At 42.3% G+C, this 24,385-nt stretch overlaps 2 protein-coding genes across 5 annotated transcripts in view; one reads left to right on the top strand and one right to left on the bottom strand.

Moving 5' to 3' along the window:
* LOC136200168 (caskin-2-like) overlaps nt 1–24,385 on the top strand; it is a 100,729-nt gene that overhangs the window by 12,396 nt on the left and 63,948 nt on the right. The window lies entirely within an intron of this gene.
* LOC136200165 (huntingtin-like) lies at nt 884–24,284 on the bottom strand. 2 transcript variants are annotated; one of them, XM_065990508.1, is made up of 60 exons: nt 24,214–24,284; nt 24,077–24,157; nt 23,901–24,024; nt 23,781–23,840; nt 23,646–23,725; nt 23,530–23,596; nt 23,399–23,470; nt 23,197–23,338; nt 22,964–23,139; nt 22,012–22,898; nt 21,908–21,957; nt 21,753–21,844; nt 21,594–21,695; nt 21,507–21,544; nt 21,407–21,455; nt 21,259–21,356; nt 21,113–21,189; nt 20,884–21,062; nt 20,177–20,820; nt 19,788–20,112; nt 19,628–19,735; nt 19,493–19,570; nt 19,215–19,423; nt 19,097–19,157; nt 18,881–19,042; nt 18,768–18,823; nt 18,573–18,715; nt 18,377–18,519; nt 18,214–18,330; nt 18,039–18,161; nt 17,833–17,988; nt 17,641–17,779; nt 17,270–17,583; nt 17,099–17,214; nt 16,971–17,043; nt 6,482–6,741; nt 6,329–6,428; nt 6,159–6,278; nt 5,999–6,100; nt 5,694–5,942; nt 5,555–5,635; nt 5,405–5,504; nt 5,247–5,348; nt 4,916–5,191; nt 4,560–4,806; nt 4,428–4,496; nt 4,301–4,373; nt 2,892–3,149; nt 2,678–2,833; nt 2,562–2,630; nt 2,386–2,498; nt 2,223–2,337; nt 2,029–2,171; nt 1,914–1,981; nt 1,750–1,867; nt 1,534–1,699; nt 1,400–1,482; nt 1,273–1,350; nt 1,131–1,221; nt 884–1,080 (listed from the first exon to the last, which is right to left on the bottom strand). In XM_065990508.1, exons 1-60 carry the CDS (start codon nt 24,276–24,278, stop codon nt 973–975), a joined length of 8,751 nt encoding a protein of 2,916 aa, XP_065846580.1. In that variant the 5' UTR covers nt 24,279–24,284; the 3' UTR covers nt 884–972. The 2 variants fall into 2 exon arrangements, with proteins under 2 accessions (XP_065846580.1, XP_065846581.1); XM_065990509.1 differs by having other exon boundaries at nt 6,482–6,738.

Genomic DNA, 24,385 nt, shown 5'->3' with positions numbered 1-24,385 from the left:
CCTCCCCCTCTACCCTCACTAAGTAAGCTCAGGTACCCGGACAGGCTCCGTTTCAGCGTACGTTATCTAAGGAGCAGCTTTAGAGCAAAGCTGCTCCCTGTGGGAATAGTAGCGCACGCTGAAAAGGAGACTGTGCGGGTTCCCAAGCAGTTACCTACCTACTACCTATCTACCAAACGCGCCTATCTACTGGAGCCAGCACCCCACCCCACCCTTTGCGTACACTACAAAATAAAAAAAATTGCAAAAAAATAACGAGTCTGTCGAGAACGACGTAGAGACGATCGTCCAGATAATTGGCGACGATGATCTGCGCAAACAAAAAAAAAGCATTCATAAGGACCGAAGCTGTACTCTGCCTGCAGAGACTTTTCACCTCCAACAGCCCGTCAACACGTCGCCTGTCCTAGTTCTGCAAGACGTCGCAGCGATGCACGCGTGCCCTGCGTGACGCGACAGCGAAACGGGGACCCAGTCCAGATTCTGCGTCGTGCTCGCGTCAATACGACACATAAAGAAAGAATTAGCGTTCGTTTGTCCTTCCGAGCACTAAGGCGAAAGAGGGAAGGCCGGGAGGGAGAAACAAAGGGCGACATCGCACCAAATCTCTACTAGCACAAGCACACACGTAAGCATGTACCTTTACGAAAAGCGAGGAGCTTTCGCGACGCTCCTATTTGCAAGCTCGTCAGGTTGCAGCAGCGTGCCCTGCAGCGCAGCTCAGCGAATGGCCGAATAGCAAATGCCCGAATGAGCGAATGCAACTAGCCCCGTATACCACCGAGAAAATCATCAGAAAATCACCAGAACATCACCAAATTATTTAGTTGTGTGTTTACTTACATTTTTAGCACGTGAAATTTCTTTGGTTTAGGCAGAAGCGTCGTTTTGATTAATTTCGATATGAAAAAAATAGTCTCATGTGCTGACGCTTTGAAGGCCAATCCCCAAACCCAAAAAATTAGCGGCATCCTATTTCTTCCACAGAGTTTCTATAAAGTCTGCCAGGTTCCTGAAAACTCTCTCCTTTGAGTCCTTGAAGACACTCACGAAGCTCTCCTGTTGCATGGCTAACAAAGTCTACACAAAAAGAAATTTCTTGCTTTTTTCACCACAATTATCAACCTTGCCTTGCTGACGCAGAAATCTTTCACAGCTATAAAAAGATGATACTCCTCTTCCTCACTATGAGCACCAATGCGCTCAAGTAATCGAGGAAACCTAAATATAGTAACGGTGCACAGATATGTGAGTTTTTTTGATAACGTATACCTAGCACGAAGCCACTTGTCTGAAGAGGCACTTGTAAACAAACAATTTAGACTCCACAGAGCCATCGAAAATGGCGATCTAAAATTATCCAGTCAGAGCTACAACAAAACCTACACGTTGCATTTGCCTCTGAATGAAACTTGAGAGAGACAGTACGACCCATTTCTTTATAACGCTACCCATACGCTTCCCCATAAGTCTTCCAAATACCTAAAGAATACATTATCTAGCCACAGCTATCGCAACGACGCACATCTTTACCAAAAACAGGACTTCGGCAATGTATTGAGGATAAGGCTGCTGACTGGACAGAAACTCACCGAACACTTTGGTCATCACCGTCTGCGGAAGCGGTATGAAGTCCTCGAATAGTGAAGGCAGAACAGCAGCTATCAGTTTTCCGTCACTAGGGAAACCTTTATGCATTCTATCCTCAGAGAGAAATTAAAAGAGAAATCCCCATAGCGACTAGTGAACCTTCTTAGAGCGCCTGTGATTTTTTCCAACGCCACAAGTTGTTTCTCTCCTGTGACGTTGACGTCAGTCTCGTCAGAGTCCAGTCCAGTCGTTGCCGTCGTTCGATCCGTTGTTTTTCCTACTCGGACATTCTAGAGGTGTCTATCTCTCTCGTTTTCTCCAACCTGTATATAAACAACTCAGGACCAAGTTGAGACAGGACGCGGCTTTAGCCGATCGACACGTCACTAAACTAAAGAGCAATCGTCACTTTTTAGAAGAGCAGATGTTCTGTCATACCTCTTCATTCCGATTTTGCTCGCCAAGTCGACGTCGGTTCGATTTAGGTTGAACAGCAAGGCGAGCCGTTCGACGCTGTCGCTCACGCAACGATAGACGTCAATGGAAACGCGACCGCCGTCTGCGAGAAGTTCACAAGAATTCTAGAAGTACGTAGATTATGGAAAACGATGCAGTTTCAGCATATGTGAAACCTTGAAGATTTTCTGAGCAAAGCCTGTCGTCTTGATTTCGTCCTGATAATGCTCCATGATAAAGAATGCGGTCGTCCAAAGGAGCAGTTGAAGCTTCTCAGTCATTGTATCCGACCTAGGAGAAAACATAAACAGAGCCACTGAGAAATAAACTGCAACGTACCGGTCCAACGTCAACTGGGTAATGATGTAGTCACACAGTGGCAATATCACCGCTGGGAAATCGACTCCGGAATGAGACTCCAGTAGATACAGGATACCACTGAGCGTCATCATCTACAGTGAGGATAAAGAGAACATTTCAGGAAATAACACACAAAGGTTAGTTGATGAACTCGCCTCCATGCCTGGGTTCGACGAGATCAAACCCGAGAGAACTGTTTTGGTCAGAGATTCGGAATGATCATTCTAGCAGAAAACGGTGACAAGATATTTTCAATCTTTCCGTTCCATACATTTCGCTGTACGGCTGCCGCTTTGCAAAGTCCCAGAACGAGATAGGGAAACAAGTTCTCGTCCTCAGTCGGCCAAGAGGACAGATAGCGTTGACAGTGCTCCATCAGCCAATCAAAATGCCACTTCTCCTCGAAGACGTCCGACAAAACGACCGCCTATAGAAAGACAAACCAATACCAAAAAAGAATCAAGGATACGTTGTGGATTTCTTACAGATCGAATCGTGTCGTAAACGTTGACAAGAGGAAACTGATCCCGTTCCAGCCAACCGTTGAATTGATCGAGAATGAATCGAAGGCACGATCTAACGTCGACCGCATCTACGAGGAGACTGTTTCGGACAGCAGCGGCGATGGCGGCGGCTTCGTAAGCCATTGGTCCGCTCGAGAGATTGACCAGATCAGGCGTTTGAGGATCGTGACCGACGACGTCCGACGTGACGACTCTTACCTGCAGTGTTGTTATGTTGACCTGTGAAAAGATAACGAAGTATATACATAGAAACATACAAATGCAGTTTAAAGTTTTAGGTTCCTAGCATGTACTTCTACCAGTAAAATTGCATTGCAAACGCTAAGGCTTTGGAAGGGACATCGTAGTAAGGAACCACGTAGTAATCACATCGCAGAACGGTGCACTCTTTTCATTCTCTGCGCTTTCTGCTCGTTGTTGCGACTGCTATTTACTCAATAGACGATTTAAACGATTGTACAATCAGTGCAAGGCAAAATTTGAACTGAGGCCCCTTTCGGCAGCGCAGACGCGTCGTTTGACTGCTAAAAGTGCAAAAAACGCCCTTTTGCACGTAGCAAACTTTTTAAAAAGTAAAAAAGATAGCGACACTTGACACAAACCCCGCAGAAGACGGTGCTATGGAGGTTTATCCGGTATCAGAGGTGCCTCACAGGCGCAGCGGAACTAATGACTAGGAAGGCCGAAGCCCTTGTCAAGTGAGGAATTGACCAGCCACCGGGCATTATGGTCAAACCTTGGGGAGAGTTTCCAACTCCCTTCTATCCTAGCCAAGAGCTCATGCTCCTGCTTCTGATAAGTATATGGAAACGCTGGGTATATATACTACAACGCTGTCGGAGTCACTTCGACTGCAGCTATTCACCATAAAAAAGTAATGCCAATCGGCCGCAAATGCATTTCTGCCGCTAAAAACGAACATTATTTTGTCGTAAATTGATCAAAAACGCGGAAAAAATGGCAACGAGCGTGTGCTACGTACGTAAGACACGCCCTGTCACGCTACATTGAGCAATGAATGACGTCAGTTGTAACTCATTACAAAATGCTTTATACGAGAAGTAGGAGCGAAGAATTGACCGCGAAGCACATTGCGGGTCTATTCTAGAGACATTCGCTCGCTATTTGAACGCGAAAAGCGAACGCATACGACGTGACGGCAGTACGCTTGGTCAGCAAAAATCAAGGTGTTCTGTCGCCTCTATAACGGGCATTCAAGCGTGCGCTACACAATCGCGACTAGATTCATTGACTGAGTACCGTTGTGCGAGTTCTTGTCAAATGCATCTACGTTAGCGAGAGTGGAAAAGGGGCCCCAAAACTCTGAACGGTGTACTACGTATGAAACGGGATCAAATGATATTGCTTACCAAACCACTGCAAAAACCCGTCATCTCTTGTCGCCTTTCAACGTTTCGTTTCACGCGCGACGGCAAATCTAGCCTAGAAGATACCACAGTACTTTTTCATTCATCTACGGAATTTTTTCTCTCCTACGTTTCTGGTATTGTCGCTCGCGTGCAATCCTTGACCAATGATTGAACCGCTTGCAGTCGTCTTCCAGGCCTAAACAGAAGAAACAAAACTTTTGTACGACTCTAATACAATGCAGAGCAACGTCCTTGATACCTGCTTCCCAAAAAGGGTAGGTCTCGATGTCGCGGCTCGTGGCAATAGCGACTAGTCTGTGGATGACCGCCGACGGGTGCGAGAGTCGTTTGCAACAGTAGTGCCGTGATCGCCTGAACGGACAATCGACTGATTTTGTACAACTCCGCCAATTCGTCGGCCGGTAAGGTGCTCGACGCTTCCGGGGGGCTGACGACGGCGAGAAAAGAGACCCAAGTCTCTTCAAATTGTTGCCTGTTTCTCCATCCTATAGAAAAAACAATAGATTATTTGTTTATCTATCACCAGTCTGGTCGTATAGTAACCGTAGACTCAAATTTTTTTTTAAAACTTGGCTACTCTTACAAGGACTTCACCTAGGTAAAGGACTCGCCACATGTGCTCTCGAAATATGTGCTCGTCAATGAGATCGTCGGCGGTGACGATCGGCTGTTTTCCCGCCGATAGGGAGTCGGCCCAGAGGATGGGAGGAGTACGAGCGAAGGCCTCCAAGGCGGGCAGACGACACACACTCGCGATTAACGAGCGAAGCGGACGACGAAGGAAGAAGGGAACGACGACGGACGACGGCCGATCGTGACTCCAGTCCAATAGCGCGGACAGCTTCTTAGCGGTACGCAAAATCTCTTCGCCTGAAACGAGAGACGTTGGGCCAAAGAAACGGTTTGCTTGTCGAAATCATCTTGCCTGACGAGCTTCCATCTGTGTCGGCGGAGCTGCTCGCTTCGACGAGATTTTCCTCGCAACTACCGGTTATTCGCATTTTGGAATCCAAGGTGTCGCATAGAACTAGAGCGAAAATTCGCGCAATTATTTACGCAATACAACATCTCTTTTAATTTAACCTGTGGTGAGAATTTTGAATAAACTCTCGACCGCTTTGGAACTCCAAACGCTGTGGTCGCCTTTCGTAATTTCTTCGAGCACATATCGATTATCGAGACACTGGGGGGAAAGAGTGCATACACGTCTACACACAGAGAGTCTGCATCTACCTGTGCCGCACACGTCAAGCAGTCAAGCAATTGCTCTCCAATCAACGAACGGTTGCTCGTACGCATTTCACGTGCGGTCCACTAGCCATCAAAAAACAATACTAGAACTCAATGCTACTAATTTCGTGTCTTCACCAACCTGAAGCAAATCGACGGCAAAATTAGCCAAATAACTCAAGCTGCTCGCCGGCGGCGATCCGAGCTTGGGCAGTCGTCGAAGCGAGTGCAAATATTCGGCAAGCGCGCCGGCCAAAGCGACGATGCCCGGTTTGCTGGACGACGAAACGCACGTGGACACTTTCTGCAGCAAGACCGTCTGCGCCGCGTGAAGCAAGTGATCAATGCCGTTCTCGTCGAAATAGCCCGTTTCAAGTGAAACGTCTTCAATCTGTCAAAAAAAGGTCAATTAGCAATGAGGTGACTTTTTTTAGAAGAACAATTGACTTCTGCGTCGACTGCCGTTATGTCTTGCTGACGATGATACATAACAGCCGTTTTCTCGCAACCGAGTCGAATGCACTCTTTTAGGAGAACAAGGGAGAAGCTCTGTTGGAGAGGATAGTGTCGTCGCTGTCGCGCAAATTTGTACTCGTCTCTCTTTTACCTGGTGTTCCATTACCGCTAGGCAAGATCGAAAGGAGAGCGCGTGCAGGAGAAGGGCACAATTGCAAGGCGACGGGTCCGCCGACGTGCAGAGAGTCAATACGCGACGATAATAGTCGGCCTGTTCAAGAGATTTTCAATGCAAAGTAAGAACTGTACAATAATTCTTACTTCAAGGTCACTTGTTCCAAGCAAATCGGGATTGACTGCGAGTATTTCACCAGCGGAGTCTCCTAGAGCTTTCAGTTCGCTACCAACGACATCAAAACCGCTGAAAAAAGAGTCACAATTTCGTTACAGAAGAAAAGAGTCGAAGAGACTTACGCCCAAGGCACTTTGGCATGCAAAGCGACGAGGCGATCTTTGAGCGTTTGAAGAACGTCCGGCGAGAAAGCGTCTTTGCTCGACTGGAGCACGGTTGCGAGTCGAACGGCGAGCTTCGACGATGCCCGGAGAAGCGTCGGCATTTTGCAGAACGTCGCGTAGCTCGTCAGCACGGGAAGTAGCAGAAGAGCGACGCGAGGAGAAGCTTCGAAGCGGGACAAAGTCGCCAGAACGCAGTGTTGCAGTTGGAATGAAACCTGCTGTATAAAAAATTAAAAACAATAAATTCAGAGCCTAAACTTTGATTCTAAAAGCCTAAATAATAAATTGAGGGCCTAAACCATGATTCTAAGGGCCTAAATAATAAATTGAGGGCCTAAACTTTGATTCTAAGGGCCTAAATAATAAATTGAGGGCCTAAACATTGATTCTAAAGGACTAAATAATAAATTTAAGGGCCTAAACCTTGATTCTAAGAGACTAAAAAATAAAGTGAGGGCCTAAACCTTGATTCTGAGAACCTAAATAATAAATTGAGGGCCTAAACTTTGATTCTAAGGGCCTAAATAATAAATTGAGGGCCTAAACCTTGATTCTAAAGGCCGAAATAATAAATTTAAGGGCCTAAACCTTGATTCTAAAAGACTAAAAAATAAAGTGAGGGCCTAAACCTTGATTCTGAGGGCCTAAATAATAAATTGAGGGCCTAAACTTTGATTCTAAGGGCCTAAATAATAAATTCAGGGCCTAAACTTTGATTCTAAGAGCCTAAATAATAAAATCAGGACCTAAACTTTGATTCTAAAGGCCTAAATAATAAATTCAAGGCCTAAACTTTGATTCTAAAGGCCTAAACAATAAATTCAGGGCCTAAACTTTGATTCTAAGTGCCTAAAAAATAAATTGAGGGCCTAAATTTTGATTCTGAGGGCGTAAATAATAAATTCAAGGCCTAAACTTTGATTCTGAGGGCCTAAATAATAAAATGAGAGCCTAAACTTTGATTCTAAGGGCCTAAATAATAAATTCAGGGCCTAAATTTTGATTCTAAGGGCCTAAAAAATAAATTGAGGGCCTAAACTTTGATTCTAAGGGCCTAAAAATAAATTGAGGGCCTAAACTTTGATTCTAAGGGCCTAAAAATAAAATGAGGGCCTAAACTTTGATTCTAAGAGCCTAAATAATAAATTGAAGGACTAAACTTTGATTCTAAAGGCCTAAATAATAAATTCAAGGCCCAAACTTTGATTCTAAAGGCCTAAATAATAAATTCAGGGCCTAAACTTTGATTCTAAGTGCTTAAATAATAAATTGAGGGCCTAAATTTTGATTCTGAGAGCTTAAATAATAAATTGTGGACCTAAACTTTGATTCTAAAGGCTTAAAATAAATTGAGGGCCTAAACCTTGATTCTAAGGGCCTACAAAATAAATTGAGAGCCTAAACTTTGATTCTAAGAGCCTAAAAATAAATTGAGGTCCTAAACTTTGATTCTAAGAGCCTAAATAATAAATTGAGGGCCTAAAGTTTGATTCTAAGAGTCTAAATAATAAATTGAAGGACTAAACTTTGATTCTAAAGACCTAAATAATAAATTCAAGGCCTAAACTTTGATTCTAAAGGCCTAAATAATAAATTGAGGGCCTAAAGTTTGATTCTAAGAGTCTAAATAATAAATTGAAGGACTAAACTTTGATTCTAAAGACCTAAATAATAAATTCAAGGCCTAAACTTTGATTCTAAAGGCCTAAATAATAAATTGAGGGCCTAAACTTTGATTCTAAGTGCTTAAAAAATAAATTGAGGGCCTAAATTTTGATTCTGAGAGCCTAAATAATAAATTGAGGGCCTAAACTTTGATTCTAAGGGCCTAAATAATAACTTCAGGGCATAAACCTTGATTCTAAGACCTAAATAAAAAATTCAGGGCCTAAACTTTGATTCTGAGGGCCTAAATAATAAATTGAGGGCCTAAACCTTGATTCTAAGGGCCTAAACTTTGATTCTAAGTGCTTAAAAAATAAATTGAGGGCCTAATTTTGATTCTGAGAGCCTAAATAATAAATTGTGGACCTAAACATTGATTCTAAGGCCTAAATAATAAATTCAGGGCCTAAATTTTGATTCTAACGGCTTGAAAATAAATTGAGGGCCTAAACCTTGATTCTAAAGGCCGAAATAATAAATTTAAGGGCCTAAACCTTGATTCTAAAAGACTAAAAAATAAATTGAGGGCCTAAACCTTGATTCTAAGGGCCTACAAAATAAATTGAGAGCCTAAACTTTGATTCTGAGGGCCTAAATAATAAATTCAGAGCCTAAACTTTGATTCTGAGGGCCTAAATAATAAATTGAGGGCCTAAACCTTGATTCTAAGGCCTAAATAATAAATTCAGGGCCTAAATTTTGATTCTAAAGGCCTAAAAAATAAATTGAGGGCCTAAACTTTGATTCTAAGAGCCTAAAAATAAATTGAGGTCCTAAACTTTGATTCTAAGAGCCTAAATAATAAATTGAGGGCCTAAAGTTTGATTCTAAGAGTCTAAATAATAAATTGAAGGACTAAACTTTGATTCTAAAGACCTAAATAATAAATTCAAGGCCTAAACTTTGATTCTAAAGGCCTAAATAATAAATTGAGGGCCTAAAGTTTGATTCTAAGAGTCTAAATAATAAATTGAAGGACTAAACTTTGATTCTAAAGACCTAAATAATAAATTCAAGGCCTAAACTTTGATTCTAAAGGCCTAAATAATAAATTGAGGGCCTAAACTTTGATTCTAAGTGCTTAAAAAATAAATTGAGGGCCTAAATTTTGATTCTGAGAGCCTAAATAATAAATTGAGGGCCTAAACTTTGATTCTAAGGGCCTAAATAATAACTTCAGGGCATAAACCTTGATTCTAAGACCTAAATAAAAAATTCAGGGCCTAAACTTTGATTCTGAGGGCCTAAATAATAAATTGAGGGCCTAAACCTTGATTCTAAGGGCATAAATAATAAATTCAGAGCCTAAGCCTTGATTCTAAGGGCCTAGATAATAAATTGAGAGCCTAAACATTGATTCTAAGGGCCTAAATAATAAAATGAGGGCCTAAACCTTGATTCTAAGGGCCTAGATAATAAATTGAGAGCCTAAACATTGATTCTAAGGCCAAAATAATAAATTCAGGGCCTAAATTTTGATTCTAAGAGCCTGAAAAATAAATTGAGGGCCTAAACTTTGATTCTAAGGGCCTAAATAATAAATTGAGGGCCTAAACTTTGATTCTAAAGGCCTCAATAATAAACTCAGGGACTAAACTTTGATTCTAAGGGCCTAAATAATAAATTGAGGGCCTAAACTTTGATTCTAAGGGCCTAAATAATGAATTGAGGGCCTAAACTTTGATTCTGAGGGCCTAAATAATAAATTCAGGGCCTAAACTTTGATTCTGAGAGCCTAAATAATAAATTGAGGGCCTAAACTTTGATTCTAAGGGCCTAAATAATAACTTCAGGGCCTAAACCTTGATTCTAAGGCCTAAATAAAAAATTCAGGGCCTAAACTTTGATTCTGAGGGCCTAAATAATAAATTCAAGGACTAAATTTTGATTCTAAGGGCCTACAAAATAAATTGAGGGCCTAGACTTTGATTGTAAGTGCCTAAATAATAAATTCAGGGCCTAAACTTTGATTCTGAGGGCCTAAATAATAAATTGAGGGCCTAAACCTTGATTCTAAGGGCCTAAACTTTGATTCTAAGTGCTTAAAAAATAAATTGAGGGCCTAATTTTGATTCTGAGAGCCTAAATAATAAATTGAGGGCCTAAACCTTGATTCTAAGGGCATAAATAATAAATTCAGAGCCTAAGCCTTGATTCTAAGAGCCTAAATAATAAATTCAAGGCCTAAACTTTGATTCTAAGGGCCTAAATAATAAAATGAGGGCCTAAACCTTGATTCTAAGGGCCTAGATAATAAATTGAGAGCCTAAACATTGATTCTAAGGCCAAAATAATAAATTCAGGGCCTAAATTTTGATTCTAAGAGCCTGAAAAATAAATTGAGGGCCTAAACTTTGATTCTAAGATTCTAAATAATAAATTGAAGGCCTAAACTTTGATTCTGAGGGCCTAAATAATAAATTGAGGGCCTAAACCTTGATTCTAAGAGCCTAAATAATAAATTGAGGGCCTAAACTTTGATTCTAAGGGCCTAAAAATAAATTGAGGGCCTAAACTTTGATTCTAAGAGCCTAAAAATAAATTGAGGGCCTAAACTTTGATTCTAAGATTCTAAATAATAAATTGAAGGACTAAACTTTGATTCTAAGGGCCTAAATAATAAATTCAAGGCCTAAATTTTGATTCTAAGAGCCTAAATAATAAATTGAGGGCCTAAACCTTGATTCTAAGGGCTTAAAATAAATTCAGGGCCTAAACTTTGATTCTGAGGGCCTAAATAATAAATTGAGGGCCTAAACCTTCATTCTAAGGGTCTAAATAATAAATTGAGGGCCTAAACCTTGATTCTAAGAGCGTAAATAATAAATTCAGGGCCTAAATTTTGATTCTGAGTGCCTAAATAATAAATTCAGGGCCTAAACTTTGATTCTGAGAGCCTAAATAATAAATTGAGGGCCTAAACATTGATTCTAAGGCCTAAATAATAATATCAGGGCCTAAATTTTGATTCTAAGGGCCTAAATAATAAATTTAAGGCCTAAACTTTGATTCTAAGTGCCTAAATAATAATTTCAGGGTCTAAACTTTGATTCTAAAGGCCTAAATAATAAATTCAGGGCCTAAATTTTGATTCTAAGGGCCTAAATAATAAATTTAAGGCCTAAACTTTGATTCTGAGGGCCTAAATAATAAATTGAGGGCCTAAACTTTGATTCTGAGGGCCTAAATAATAAATTCAGCGCCTAAACTCTGATTCTGAGAGCCTAAATAATAAATTGAGGGCCTAAACTTTGATTCTAAGGGCCTAAATAATAACTTCAGGGCCTAAACCTTAATTCTAAGACCTAAATAAAAATTCAGGGCCTAAACTTTGATTCTGAGGGCCTAAATAATAAATTCAGGGCCTAAACTTTGATTCCAAGAGCCTAAATAATAAATTCAGGGCCTAAACTTTGATTCTAAGTGCTTAAAAAATAAATTGAGGGCCTAAATTTTGATTCTGAGAGCCTAAATAATAAATTGTGGACCTAAACATTGATTCTAAGGCCTAAATAATAAATTCAGGGCCTAAATTTTGATTCTAAGGACTTAAAATAAATTGAGGGCCTAAACTTTGATTCTAAGGGCCTAAATATTAAATTGAAGGCCTAAATTTTGATTCTAAAAGCCTAAATAATAAATTGAGGGCCTAAACTTTGATTCTAAGGGCCTAAATAATAAATTGAGGGCCTAAACTTTGATTCTAAGGGCCTAAATAATAAAATCAGGAACTAAATTTTGATTCTAAGGGCCTACAAAATAAATTGAGGGCCTAGACTTTGATTCTAAGTGCCTAAATAATAAATTCAGGGCCTAAACTTTGATTCAAAGGGCCTTAATAATAAATTCAGGGCCTAAACTTTGATTGTGAGGGCCTAAATAATAAATTCAGGGCCTAAACTCTGATTCTGAGAGCCTAAATAATAAATTGAGGGCCTAAACTTTGATTCTAAGGGCCTAAATAATAACTTCAGGGCCTAAACCTTAATTCTAAGACCTAAATAAAAATTCAGGGCCTAAACTTTGATTCTGAGGTCTAAATAATAAATTGAGGGCGTAAACCTTGATTCTAAGGGCCTAAATAATAAATTCAGAGCCTAAGCCTTGATTCTAAGGGCCTAAATAATAAATTCAAGGCCTAAATTTTGATTCTGAGGGCCTAAATAATAAAATGAGAGCCTAAACCTTGATTCTAAGGGCCATAATAAATTGAGGGCCTAAACATTGATTCTAAGGCCTAAATAATAAATTCAGGGCCTAAATTTTGATTCTGAGAGCCTAAATAATAAATTGAGGGCCTAAACTTTGATTCTAAGTGCCTAAATAATAAAATCAGGGACTAAATTTTGATTCTAAGGGCCTACAAAATAAATTGAGGGCCTAGACTTTGATTCTAAGTGCCTAAATAATAAATTCAGGGCCTAAACTTTGATTCAAAGGGCCTAAATAATAAATTCAGGGGCTAAACTTTGATTCTGAGAGCCTAAATAATAAATTCAGGGCCTAAACTTTGATTCTAAGTGCTTAAGAAATAAATTGAGGGCCTAAATTTTGATTCTGAGAGCTTAAATAATAAATTGTGGACCTAAACTTTGATTCTAAAGGCTTAAAATAAATTGAGGGCCTAAACTTTGATTCTAAGGGCCTAAATATTAAATTGAGGGCCTAAATTTTGATTCTAAGGGCCTAAATAATAAATTGAGGGCCTAAACTTTGATTCTGAGGGCCTAAATAATAAATTGAGGGCCTAAATTTTGATTCTGAGGGCCTAAATAATAACTTCAGGGCCTAAACCTTGATTCTAAGGCCTAAATAAAAAATTCAGAGCCTAAGCCTTGATTCTAAGAGCCTAAATAATAAATTCAAGGCCTAAACTTTGATTCTAAGAGCCTAAATAATAAATTCAGAGCCTAAGCCTTGATTCTAAGGGCCTAAATAATAAATTGAGGGCCTAAACCTTGATTCTAAGGGCCTAAATAATAAATTCAGAGCCTAAGCCTTGATTCTAAGGGCCTAAATAATAAATTGAGGGCCTAAACTTTGATTCTGAGGGCCTAAATAATAAAATGAGAGCCTAAACCTTGATTCTAAGGGCCATAATAAATTGAGGGCCTAAACATTGATTCTAAGGCCTAAATAATAAATTTAGGGCCTAAATTTTGATTCTGAGAGCCTAAATAATAAATTTAAGGCCTAAACTTTGATTCTAAGTGCCTAAATAATAAATTCAGGGCCTAAACCTTAATTCTAAGACCTAAATAAAAATTCAGGGCCTAAACTTTGATTCTGAGGGCCTAAATAATAAATTGAGGGCCTAAACCTTGATTCTAAGGGCCTAAATAATAAATTCAGAGCCTAAGCCTTGATTCTAAGAGCCTAAATAATAAATTCAAGGCCTAAACTTTGATTCTGAGGGCCTAAATAATAAAATGAGAGCCTAAACCTTGATTCTAAGGGCCATAATAAATTGAGGGCCTAAACATTGATTCTAAGGCCTAAATAATAAATTCAGGGCCTAAATTTTGATTCTGAGAGCCTAAATAATAAATTGAGGGCCTAAACTTTGATTCTAAGTGCCTAAATAATAAATTCAGGTCCTAAACTTTGATTCTAAGTGCCTAAATAATAAATTCAGGGCCTAAACTTTGATTCTGAGAGCCTAAGTAATAAATTCAGGGCCTAAACTTTGATTCTGAGGGCGTAAATAATAAATTGAGGGCCTAAACCTTGATTCTAAGGACCTAAATAATAAATTGAGGGCCTAAACTTTGATTCTAAGGGCCTAAATAATAAATTGAGGGCCTAAACTTTGATTCTGAGGGCCTAAATAATAAATTCAGGGCCTAAACTTTGATTCTGAGAGCCTAAATAATAAATTGAGGGCCTAAACTTTGATTCTAAGGGCCTAAATAATAACTTCAGGGCCTAAACCTTGATTCTAAGGCCTAAATAATAACTTCAGGGCCTAAACCTTGATTCTAAGGGCCTAAATAATAAATTCAAGGCCTAAACTTTGATTCTGAGGACCTAAATAATAAAATGAGGGCCTAAACCTTGATTCTAAGGGCCTAGATAATAAATTGAGGGCCTAAACTTTGATTCTGAGAGCCTAAATAATAAATTGAGGGCCTAGACATTGATTCTAAGGCCTAAATAATAAATTCAGGGCCTAAATTTTGATTCTAAGGGCCTAAAAAATAAATTGAGGGCCTAAACTTTGATTCTAAGGGCCTAAAAATAAATTGAGGGCCTAAACTTTGATTCTAAGAGCCTAAAAATAAATTGAGGGCCTAAACTTTGATTCTAAGATTCTAAATAATAAATTGAAGGACTAAACTTTGATTCTAAGGGCCTAAATAATAAATTCAAGGCCTAAACTTTGATTCTAAGGCCTAAATAAAAAATTCAGGGCCTAAACTTTGATTCTGAGGGCCTAAATAATAAATTGAGGGCCTAAACCTTGATTCTAAGGCCTAAATAAAAAATTCAGGGCCTAAACTTTGATTCTAAGGGCCTAAATAATAAATTCAGAGCCTAAACCTTGATTCTAAGGGCCTAAATAATAAATTCGAGGCCTAAACTTTGATTATAAGAGCCTAAAAAATAAATTGAGGGCCTAAACTTTGATTCTAAGGACCTACAAAATAAATTGAGGGCCTAAACTTTGATTCTAAGAGCCTAAAATATAAATTGAGGGCCTAACCTTTGATTCTAAGGGCCTACAAAATAAATTGAGGGCCTAAACTTTGATTCTAAGTGCCTAAACAATAAATTCAGGGCCTAAACTTTGATTCTGAGGGCCTAAATAATAAATTGAGGGCCTAAACCTTGATTCTAAGGGCCTAAATAATAAATTCAGAGCCTAAGCCTTGATTCTAAGGGCCTAAATAATAAATTCAAGGCCTAAACTTTGATTCTGAGGGCCTAAATAATAAAATGAGAGCCTAAACCTTGATTCTAAGGGCCATAATAAATTGAGGGCCTAAACATTGATTCTAAGGCCTAAATAATAAATTCAGGGCCTAAATTTTGATTCTGAGAGCCTAAATAATAAATTGAGGGCCTAAACTTTGATTCTAAGTGCCTAAATAATAAATTCAGGTCCTAAACTTTGATTCTAAGTGCCTAAATAATAAATTCAGGGCCTAAACTTTGATTCTGAGGGCGTAAATAATAAATTGAGGGCCTAAACCTTGATTCTAAGGACCTAAATAATAAATTGAGGGCCTAAACTTTGATTCTAAGGGCCTAAATAATAAATTGAGGGCCTAAACTTTGATTCTGAGGGCCTAAATAATAAATTCAGGGCCTAAACTTTGATTCTGAGAGCCTAAATAATAAATTGAGGGCCTAAACTTTGATTCTAAGGGCCTAAATAATAACTTCAGGGCCTAAACCTTGATTCTAAGGCCTAAATAAAAAATTCAGGGCCTAAACTTTGATTCTGAGGGCCTAAATAATAAATTGAGGGCCTAAACCTTGATTCTAAGGGCCTAAATAATAAATTCAGAGCCTAAGCCTTGATTCTAAGGGCCTAAATAATAAATTCAAGGCCTAAACTTTGATTCTGAGGGCCTAAATAATAAAATGAGGGCCTAAACCTTGATTCTAAGGGCCTAGATAATAAATTGAGGGCCTAAACTTTGATTCTGAGAGCCTAAATAATAAATTGAGGGCCTAGACATTGATTCTAAGGCCTAAATAATAAATTCAGGGCCTAAATTTTGATTCTAAGGGCCTAAAAAATAAATTGAGGGCCTAAACTTTGATTCTAAGGGCCTAAAAATAAATTGAGGGCCTAAACTTTGATTCTAAGAGCCTAAAAATAAATTGAGGGCCTAAACTTTGATTCTAAGATTCTAAATAATAAATTGAAGGACTAAACTTTGATTCTAAGGGCCTAAATAATAAATTCAAGGCCTAAACTTTGATTCTAAAGGCCTAAATAATAAATTCAGGGCCTAAACTTTGATTCTAAGGGCCTAAATAATAAATTCAGGGCCTAAATTTTGATTCTAAGGGCCTACAAAATAAATTCAGGGCCTAGACTTTGATTCTAAGTGCCTAAATAATAAATTCAGAGCCTAAACTTTGATTCTGAGAGCCTAAATAATAAATTGAGGGCCTAAACTTTGATTCTAAGTGCCTAAATAATAAATTCAGGTCCTAAACTTTGATTCTAAGTGCCTAAATAATAAATTCAGGGCCTAAACTTTGATTCTGAGGGCGTAAATAATAAATTGGGGGCCTAAACCTTGATTCTAAGGGCCTAAATAATAAATTCAGAGCCTAAACCTTGATTCTAAGGGCCTAAATAATAAATTCGAGGCCTAAACTTTGATTATAAGAGCCTAAAAAATAAATTGAGGGCCTAAACTTTGATTCTAAGGACCTACAAAATAAATTGAGGGCCTAAACTTTGATTCTAAGGGCCTACAAAATAAATTGAGGACCTAAACTTTGATTCTAAGTGCCTAAACAATAAATTCAGGGCCTAAACTTTGATTCTGAGGGCCTAAATAATAAATTGAGGGCCTAAACCTTGATTCTAAGGGCCTAAATAATAAATTCAGAGCCTAAGCCTTGATTCTAAGGGCCTAAATAATAAATTCAAGGCCTAAACTTTGATTCTGAGGGCCTAAATAATAAAATGAGGGCCTAAACCTTGATTCTAAGGGCCTAAATAATAAATTCAGGGCCTAAACTTTGATTCTAAGAGCCTAAAAAATAAATTGAGGGCCTAAATATTAAATAGCGGACTAACGTCAGTGAAAAAACCTACCGTCGCTCCCCTCATTTGAACGAAGAGAGATCTGATAAATGTCTCCATGACGGGAAACGAGCCACTGACCGATCTTAATTAATTGACAATTCGTATATATAAGAGAAGGAAAAACGGCTCGTGGTTACCTTAGAAACGTCTCAACCGGTGGCTCATCGCTGAGAAGACACAACTCCAGCGAATAGTTCTGCACGAAACTAGCAACGCTTTCCGACGCAGTAGAAAAAACATCAGCCACTTCACACTGCAAAAGACACGTATTCATATCAGGTATACCGTTCGACTCAGGGCTCGCTCACCAGCAGTTTTGATCGAAAGACGAGCGACGCAGTCTGAACCAATTGCATCGACAAGGTCGTGCACTTGAACGCGTCGTTGATCATCGAAGCGTCGATCGACTTGGCTTCGTCGCACGGCGACGACGGTCTCGACAGCGCCTCGGGCGTCATCAAAAAGTCCCACCACTCGGAGTGATAGCCGAGCGCCGCGGTGACGGCGCACCAACCGACGACGAGCATCGGTCGACGAAGGAGAAGCAGAAAGAGCCGAGCGCTGAGATCCTTGACGAGACTCTCGCACGCATCGTCCGTCAGCACCGCTTCTTTAAGATCCCCTTCAGGAGGAAAAAAGCAATATATAAAAATTGAATAATGTTCAGTGTATTCGTTACGTTTGAAGAGAAGCGACGTGACGATAAGGAATCGATACAAAAGACGATAGAAGAGATCGGGCATCGGTTTAAATGACGAATGAACGGCTTCGATGAGGACAGACACAATGCCAAGAAGGAATCTCGTTAATAATTGTTGCTAGTTAAGAAATTCAAAAGAATTTAGACCGTTTTTTTTTTCTTTCTTTCTACCTTTGAATTCGTTTCTGATTTCATCCACCAGGGCCTTTCGATCGTTTCGCAACAAGACTGAAATTTATCGATGAATTGCTGACCGGGAAGAACGGCCAAGGCGACTTCCAAAGTCGCGACGAAAAGTGCTAGCCACGTCAAAAGTTTCGACGCGTCCTAAGGCCAATAACGTTTAAATAATAAATTCGCGCGACGAGCCTACGAACTTGAACCGGAGGTTCGCGCAGCAGAATGTAGAACAGGCGATCGGCGGGTCGGAAACACGACGGAGAAAACGACGCAAACAACAAGTTTAGAATCAAGAAGTGCTTCTCTTCAGTGACGCAATACTACATAAAGGATCATCGACGCCTGGACTCTGATGCGTAAACAAATTTTTACCTTATCGCTGCTTATTTTCAACTGCAGCGCCTCGAAAGCGGCGACGGAGCGTTCGCGCCACTTTTTACCGTCGAGCCGCGACGAGCTGTCGAGCACGGTTACAATGAGAAGAATGGCCTAAAAGAGGAAAATTAAAACGCGGAGACTCGTTCTTCCGACGTACCTCGTGGTGATTTATTAGACGCGCTAGCAGGGAGAGAACGACGTCTTGCTGCGCTTCCAGTTCACCGGCGAGCTGAGCACTCGAGCGCGGATATTGCCTCGCTAGGAAGAGATCGGACACGACGGGCTTCAACGCGGAAAGAACTGGAAAAAAAAAGAATGTTTGTGTGATCACTGCTAGGCCTTTTACTTCTTACTGCTGTCGGAGTCTTGGAGACTGGCCATTAGACCGCTGGAAAGCTGAAGAACGCGCGACGTCGTTACAACCGTGTCGCGCTGACGACTGTTTGATAGAAGGGTCAGAAAATGAAACGCGTGAAGAAGAAGATCGTTGTTTCCTCTACGGGGAAAAAATTGTGACGCGTCAAATTTTCAATAGGTCGTCGCTCTACTTGAAATATCCTTCGTCTGCTTTCTCTAATTGATCATATATAAATCTCAAAAAGGCCTGCGGAGAGACACAGCTGCGAGACGGTCCTGATCTATTGATCTATTTCCTCTTTACCTGCTCGCTGTCGAGCATAGAGTAATTGACTCGTAGTCGAACGAGTTGAATGAGCAGGACGAGCACGCGTTTCTGCAGATGCTTCCGCGCCGTCGCTGCGTACATCTTCATCGCTCGTATGACGAGCGGCTCAAACAGCCCAATGTACTTCATGACCGGTGTCTAGAGCAGAAAATGTCAAAAGCGAAGAGAGTTTTTCCCCATCGACGAACTAACTATGTCAGGACGTCCCGTAAACAGAAACGATTCCACTCTCCGTCTGGGCCCCTTTACCGCCCTGCTCCAAGTAGACAGACAGATAGTCAAATGCACTACGGAGAGACGGAGAACGTACAGATTTTTCTTCGCTTCCACCTCGTCGTAATGTTCTTTGACGCTGCGAACGCGCTCGATTGCCGCCTCAAAGCAAGCCTCGGGTTCACTGAAGCAAACCGAATAGAACGACTCCTCCGCCGACACGACTTTCGTCGCCGACGACGATTTTCCGCCGGCGACCTTTCCCCGTTGGCCGGCCGTATTCGCCCCGAAGAGAGCATTGAGCAACTAAAAATGAACAAAGATTCATTATAAGTATCAAGACGAAAATTTCATCAAATCGGATCTGTAGCATACCTTTTCAAGACAAAGAAAGGTGGCGCCTGGGCAGTGACGAGTGCAGACGTGCAAGTACTTCGTCAGCTCTTCGGCCATCTAAGGTTGTTAGAAAATTATTGCAGCTGCTATTATCAACAGTCCTCTGTGACCGACCTTGCCGATGTCGCTCAGTCCGGCGAGCTCTACGAGCAAGGCGAGGCTCTCTAAAGACGCCTTCAGAAAAGCAGAGAATTTCGTCATTTCGGTCTCGTCAATGTCGGTCTACGCCGCGCACGTGAAACAGTCAATCGCAAGGAGAAATCGCGTTTCTAACTTGATGATTTGCGTAGACGCCCTTGAGGATTCTCCAAAGACTGCAATAGAGAGAAAGATGAGAAAACCACCCGATCGCTTGACTTTCTTTGCCGCCGCCGCCGCCGGCGTCGGATTCGGTTTTCGACGGTGTGCCGGGCGTCTTTTCGCCGTCGGCTCCTTTTCCGGGCGTCTCCTTTTCGGGCGTTTTCATCGACTTCTTCCGCGGTGTTAGTCCGCCGGAACCGACTTGAGTCAACGGTCCGAGAAGCTTTTCCTTCATTTTGGACGGCTCCGGATGCTGGGGATCTTTCTTCTCGACGACGTAGACTATAACGCGAAGAATTCTACAGAAAGAAATAAAACGCGGCGAATATATATATATATATATATATAAGCAAATATTCTCACCTCATCAAATGAACAAAATACTCCTCGATAAACGGAACGAGAGTCTTGTCTTGAATTGCGGACCACGAATCGGCGGAAGTCGACGACGATTGTCGACCTCGACTGAAAATGAGTCGACTATACGTCGTCAACATGTCCTTCTGAGCGATCAGATCCAATGCGATGGGCGACGACGTCATCAAGCAGAGAAGAGCGGCGAGCGGACCGTCGTAGTGGACTTGAGACGCCGCCGCCGCCGCCGCATCGTCGTCCTTCTCGGAATCAATCTCCGACGTCAACAGCGACGACGCTTCGTCCGCTTTAACGCTTTTCGAAATCTTCGCCTGAGCCGCCGACGGCGTGACGCTGGGCGACGCTTTCTTCACGGGGAGTTTGAAGAGGGGAAACGATATCGATAGAGACAAGCCCGATTTTCCGCTCTCGCCCGTCGACGACGTTCCCTTTCGAGGCGATCCGCCGCCGGGGGTTTTCTGCGGCGACGGCGACGGTTTCATTGGAGAGGACGGTCGAAGTACGGACTTTCGCGGCGTCAGTAGCGGTGCCGCTGACGTTTTCGAAATTTGGCCGGCAGACGACCACGAATCAGGGTGTCTGTGAGGTGGATAGGTGTTTGCTAGTTGAGCCAAAGTTCGGCAGCAGCCGAGCTACAGAAACAAGACAACGTGTCAATTTTTTTGCATCCTACGTCTGATTACTATTATACTAACCACGAAATTTTTGTTGCGAAACTGGGTCAGTTTCGACGTGAGCAGAGCAACGATTCGAGAGAGATTTCTCTGCACTGTTTGACGAGAAATTTTTTCGTCTCTTTCTTCGAGAAACGGATGAAGCTGGTTGTTGAAGAAGCGATTGAAGGGCAAATCTTGAACGTTGAGACTGCGTAGGACTGCGACGAGACGCTGCTGTCATCGCAAAGCCAAGACCGCGACAACGTACCTGTTTCACTAGAGGCGAATTGCAGCATAGCTTCCTTTTCACCATCCAATTCGGCATAAAACAATCTCGGCACGACGCTATTCAACGACAGTTGATTACTTCGCCTTGGGACTGAGGTTCTATCGCGTTTTAATATTTAATTTTACTTTACAAAGGCGTCTGCAGCCGCCTGGCGAACTCTTCCGTCGTCCGACTGAAGAAACTCTAATAGGACCTCGATCGTCTGACGTTGAAAATCAACGGGCTAAGAACGAGCGATACGTGCAAAATCAAACGTGTAATTTTTTTTCGTACCGAAGTCTTTGATAAACCGGCCAATTGATTTTGAAGAAACGAGACGAGACTGTAAGCGGATCAGATACCTACAATAAAAAAAAAGTCGCCACCTCCTTACCGATAGTCCGCGATCGCCAGAGACTCGGCTAATTCGACCTAGAAAATCGTGTTAAGATGCGCGTAGTTGAAACGGAATTCGTCTCACTTTAACGAGCCAATAGGACGAACTCTTGACTTTCAGAAGAGAGCGAAGCAAGTCGAGACCTAAACGAGCGTCGCTACAGGACAGCAACAAGTTCAAGCATTGCTATAGAAAAATAGAATCTTTATATCCAGAACGAGAAGAGAAAAATCAAACTCTGACCTTGCACGCGCTACACGCCACTTTGCACACGGGCGGCTCGTCGAGCAGGGTCGACACAAGCAAACGAACAAGTTGAGACAAGGGCAAACGTTCTAGAAGAAGAAGAGAGAAACTCGTTCGGTTTTCTAAATACTAAATACAATTGGTCTTTTTACCTCTCTTCAATTCGTCGCACAACTTTGACTCCCACTGCTGATAGTTTGCTCTAGAGTGCACACACCGGTTAACTGTACCAGAAGAATGACCGTTGTGGCGAAACCTGCTCGTCTGAAGAAATGCCGAAATAGCCTTGCCCACCAGCGCCGCCGTCTCGCCGCGCAAAACCTGATCCGAGTGAAAAACGTACAAGAGAACGTCGTCGACGTACTGAACGGAATTCCTCGACTCGTCCGACGACGACGAACGCTCCGTCGCCGTCGCCGTCGTCGTTACGGGCAGAAAGAACACGGACGGATAGAGACTCAGCGCGGCGGCGACGCACTTGAGCGCGAGCGCCTTGACGCTGACGCGAACGCGCCGTCGCGCCCTCTCGTCCAATATCTGACCCCTTTCGCCGGAGAGCAGAAACATGGAGCAGAGACGACGCACGCATCGCACCAGCGGCACCATGTCCTCCGCCGGCACTTGACCGACGCCGCCGCCGCCGCCGCGAACGGAGAAGACGTCCTCGTTTTCGTCCCAAGTTGACGTCACGTCGTCGAGCGATTTCAATTCCGGCTCCGGAGTCGGCGATTCTGGTACGATTGATTCCGGTTCGCCGTCTTCCGTCTCTTCCACCGTTTCGCTGAGTTCGCCTTCGGACGACGGTTCCGGTAGCGGCGATTCTTCTTCGTAGTCGATTTCCGTCGTCGCCGCTGCCGCCGCTGCCACGGCCGCCGCGGCGTCCATTTCGTCGTCGCCCTCCAATATGGTCGGTTCGTTCTCGTCGACGACGTTGTCGTCGTCGGCGACGATTATCGTTTCTTCGAGCTTCGTCGGAAGAGCGTCGGTGTCGAGAGAAACGCTGGGCGCTTTGAGACAGGGCGTCGTGATGAAGCGAAGCAGGGCGGCGGGCGGCGACGCGAGCAGAGCGTGAAGCGACTCCAAAGCGGTCGTCACAACGTTCGAATCGGGATGATTCGTACAGCGCAGCATCAGGGCATAGAGCTATAAAGATACGAAGTAGTAAAAAAAACGTTGTAGAGTACTACACAGTACAGGACTTGATATACCTGGTGTATGTGTCGATCCGTCACTTCTTCATCAAACGTCTCGTCGCCGACGCTAACGGGACGACTCTGACGACCCTGACTCGCCGTCAGAACAGGAATGACGTGCCGACAGCACATGAGAACGCCATTGAGAGCCGGAATCGACGGCGGTTGTCCATTGGAAGACGAAGACAAATCTAGAAGCAAGGCACTCTCTTAGGTTCGTCCATTGTATCCTTTTCCTAAATGCGTACTGAGTAAGTGGCCGACTACAAAGTGAATCAGCTTCGGTGGATTCTCCGCGTAATGGCAGAGAAGACCGATTGACGTGGCCGCCATTCGTCTTGCCGTCGTCATGGGCGACGACAACTTTGCAAGAAAATTCTTCGTCAAACTCTACGAGCCACCAAAAAAAAACAAAATGATTCATTGGTGGACGTGAATTTAGAAGTCGACCTGATATTCGCCGTCAGTCATGAGAGGGCAAAAAATCGGACACAATTTGGCCATTGCAGTAGTCAGAGATTCCTTAAGACATAAGAACTTGGATGTGGATAAGGATGCTTAGCTAGCCATAGCAGTCACACCTGGACAACTTCGTCATCACGCTTTGTCATGCGAGCAAGACAAGGCAGAATGACATTGATGTAAGCTCTGCGGGAAAAAGAGATCGTGTCAAATTATATTGAATTTTGAAGTGTACCTCAATTTGTTGCTCTTGATCAGATGGCACAAATCGGCAAATCGGGACAGAGCCGCCTTCACGCATTTAGCAGAGCCATTCTGGGAGGGAAAAAAATGCTCAAAAGGAGTAAATTATTAAGATCCCTGCGTGTACCCGTTTGATTTCCCTGAAGAGATCCCACAAGATGCGATTGACTGCAAACGGCGTCAACGTCTGGTTGGAAAGAAGCAGTCTTTCGGACGGCTCCGCGAACCCTCCTCTCTCAGACCTCACCTTAATCAATTTGTTGAGAAATTCGTTTGCATTGAGGCGAACGCTCGAATTGGCGTCGTCGCATCCGCCGCGAAGAAGCGCGTCCAAAGTCGCCGAAGCGTTCTTCAATAAGTCCGGCGACGATCTTGGAGAATCGACGTTCCGTTCGTTCGGGGGATCGTCGTCGCGCTACTCACCTCATCGGAGGCGAACACACGAGCTCCGATATCGTGCTCATGTGGTGGATTTTTTCCTGCGGCTTGAGCTTCTTTTCCGTCCTGATTGAGACCACAACTATTTGCTAGGTCGCTCGTATATTTATCGTGCTTCCTACTTCGACGATTCGTCGGAAAAAGAAGCCTTCAGGGCTTCGATGGCTTTCGACCATCTCTCCGCCATCGCTCCTAAAGCACGCGCCACGAGGAACCGGAAGCATGTCTACTCTACTTCAAAAATGAAAACGTAGTGCATGTACACTTACGATTGGTGTAACACCAGTAGCGGTC

This window comes from Oscarella lobularis, chromosome 2 (assembly GCF_947507565.1).
Source record: "Oscarella lobularis chromosome 2, ooOscLobu1.1, whole genome shotgun sequence".
Lineage (NCBI taxonomy): Eukaryota > Metazoa > Porifera > Homoscleromorpha > Homosclerophorida > Oscarellidae > Oscarella > Oscarella lobularis.
This window is presented reverse-complemented; position numbering and strand designations above follow the sequence as displayed.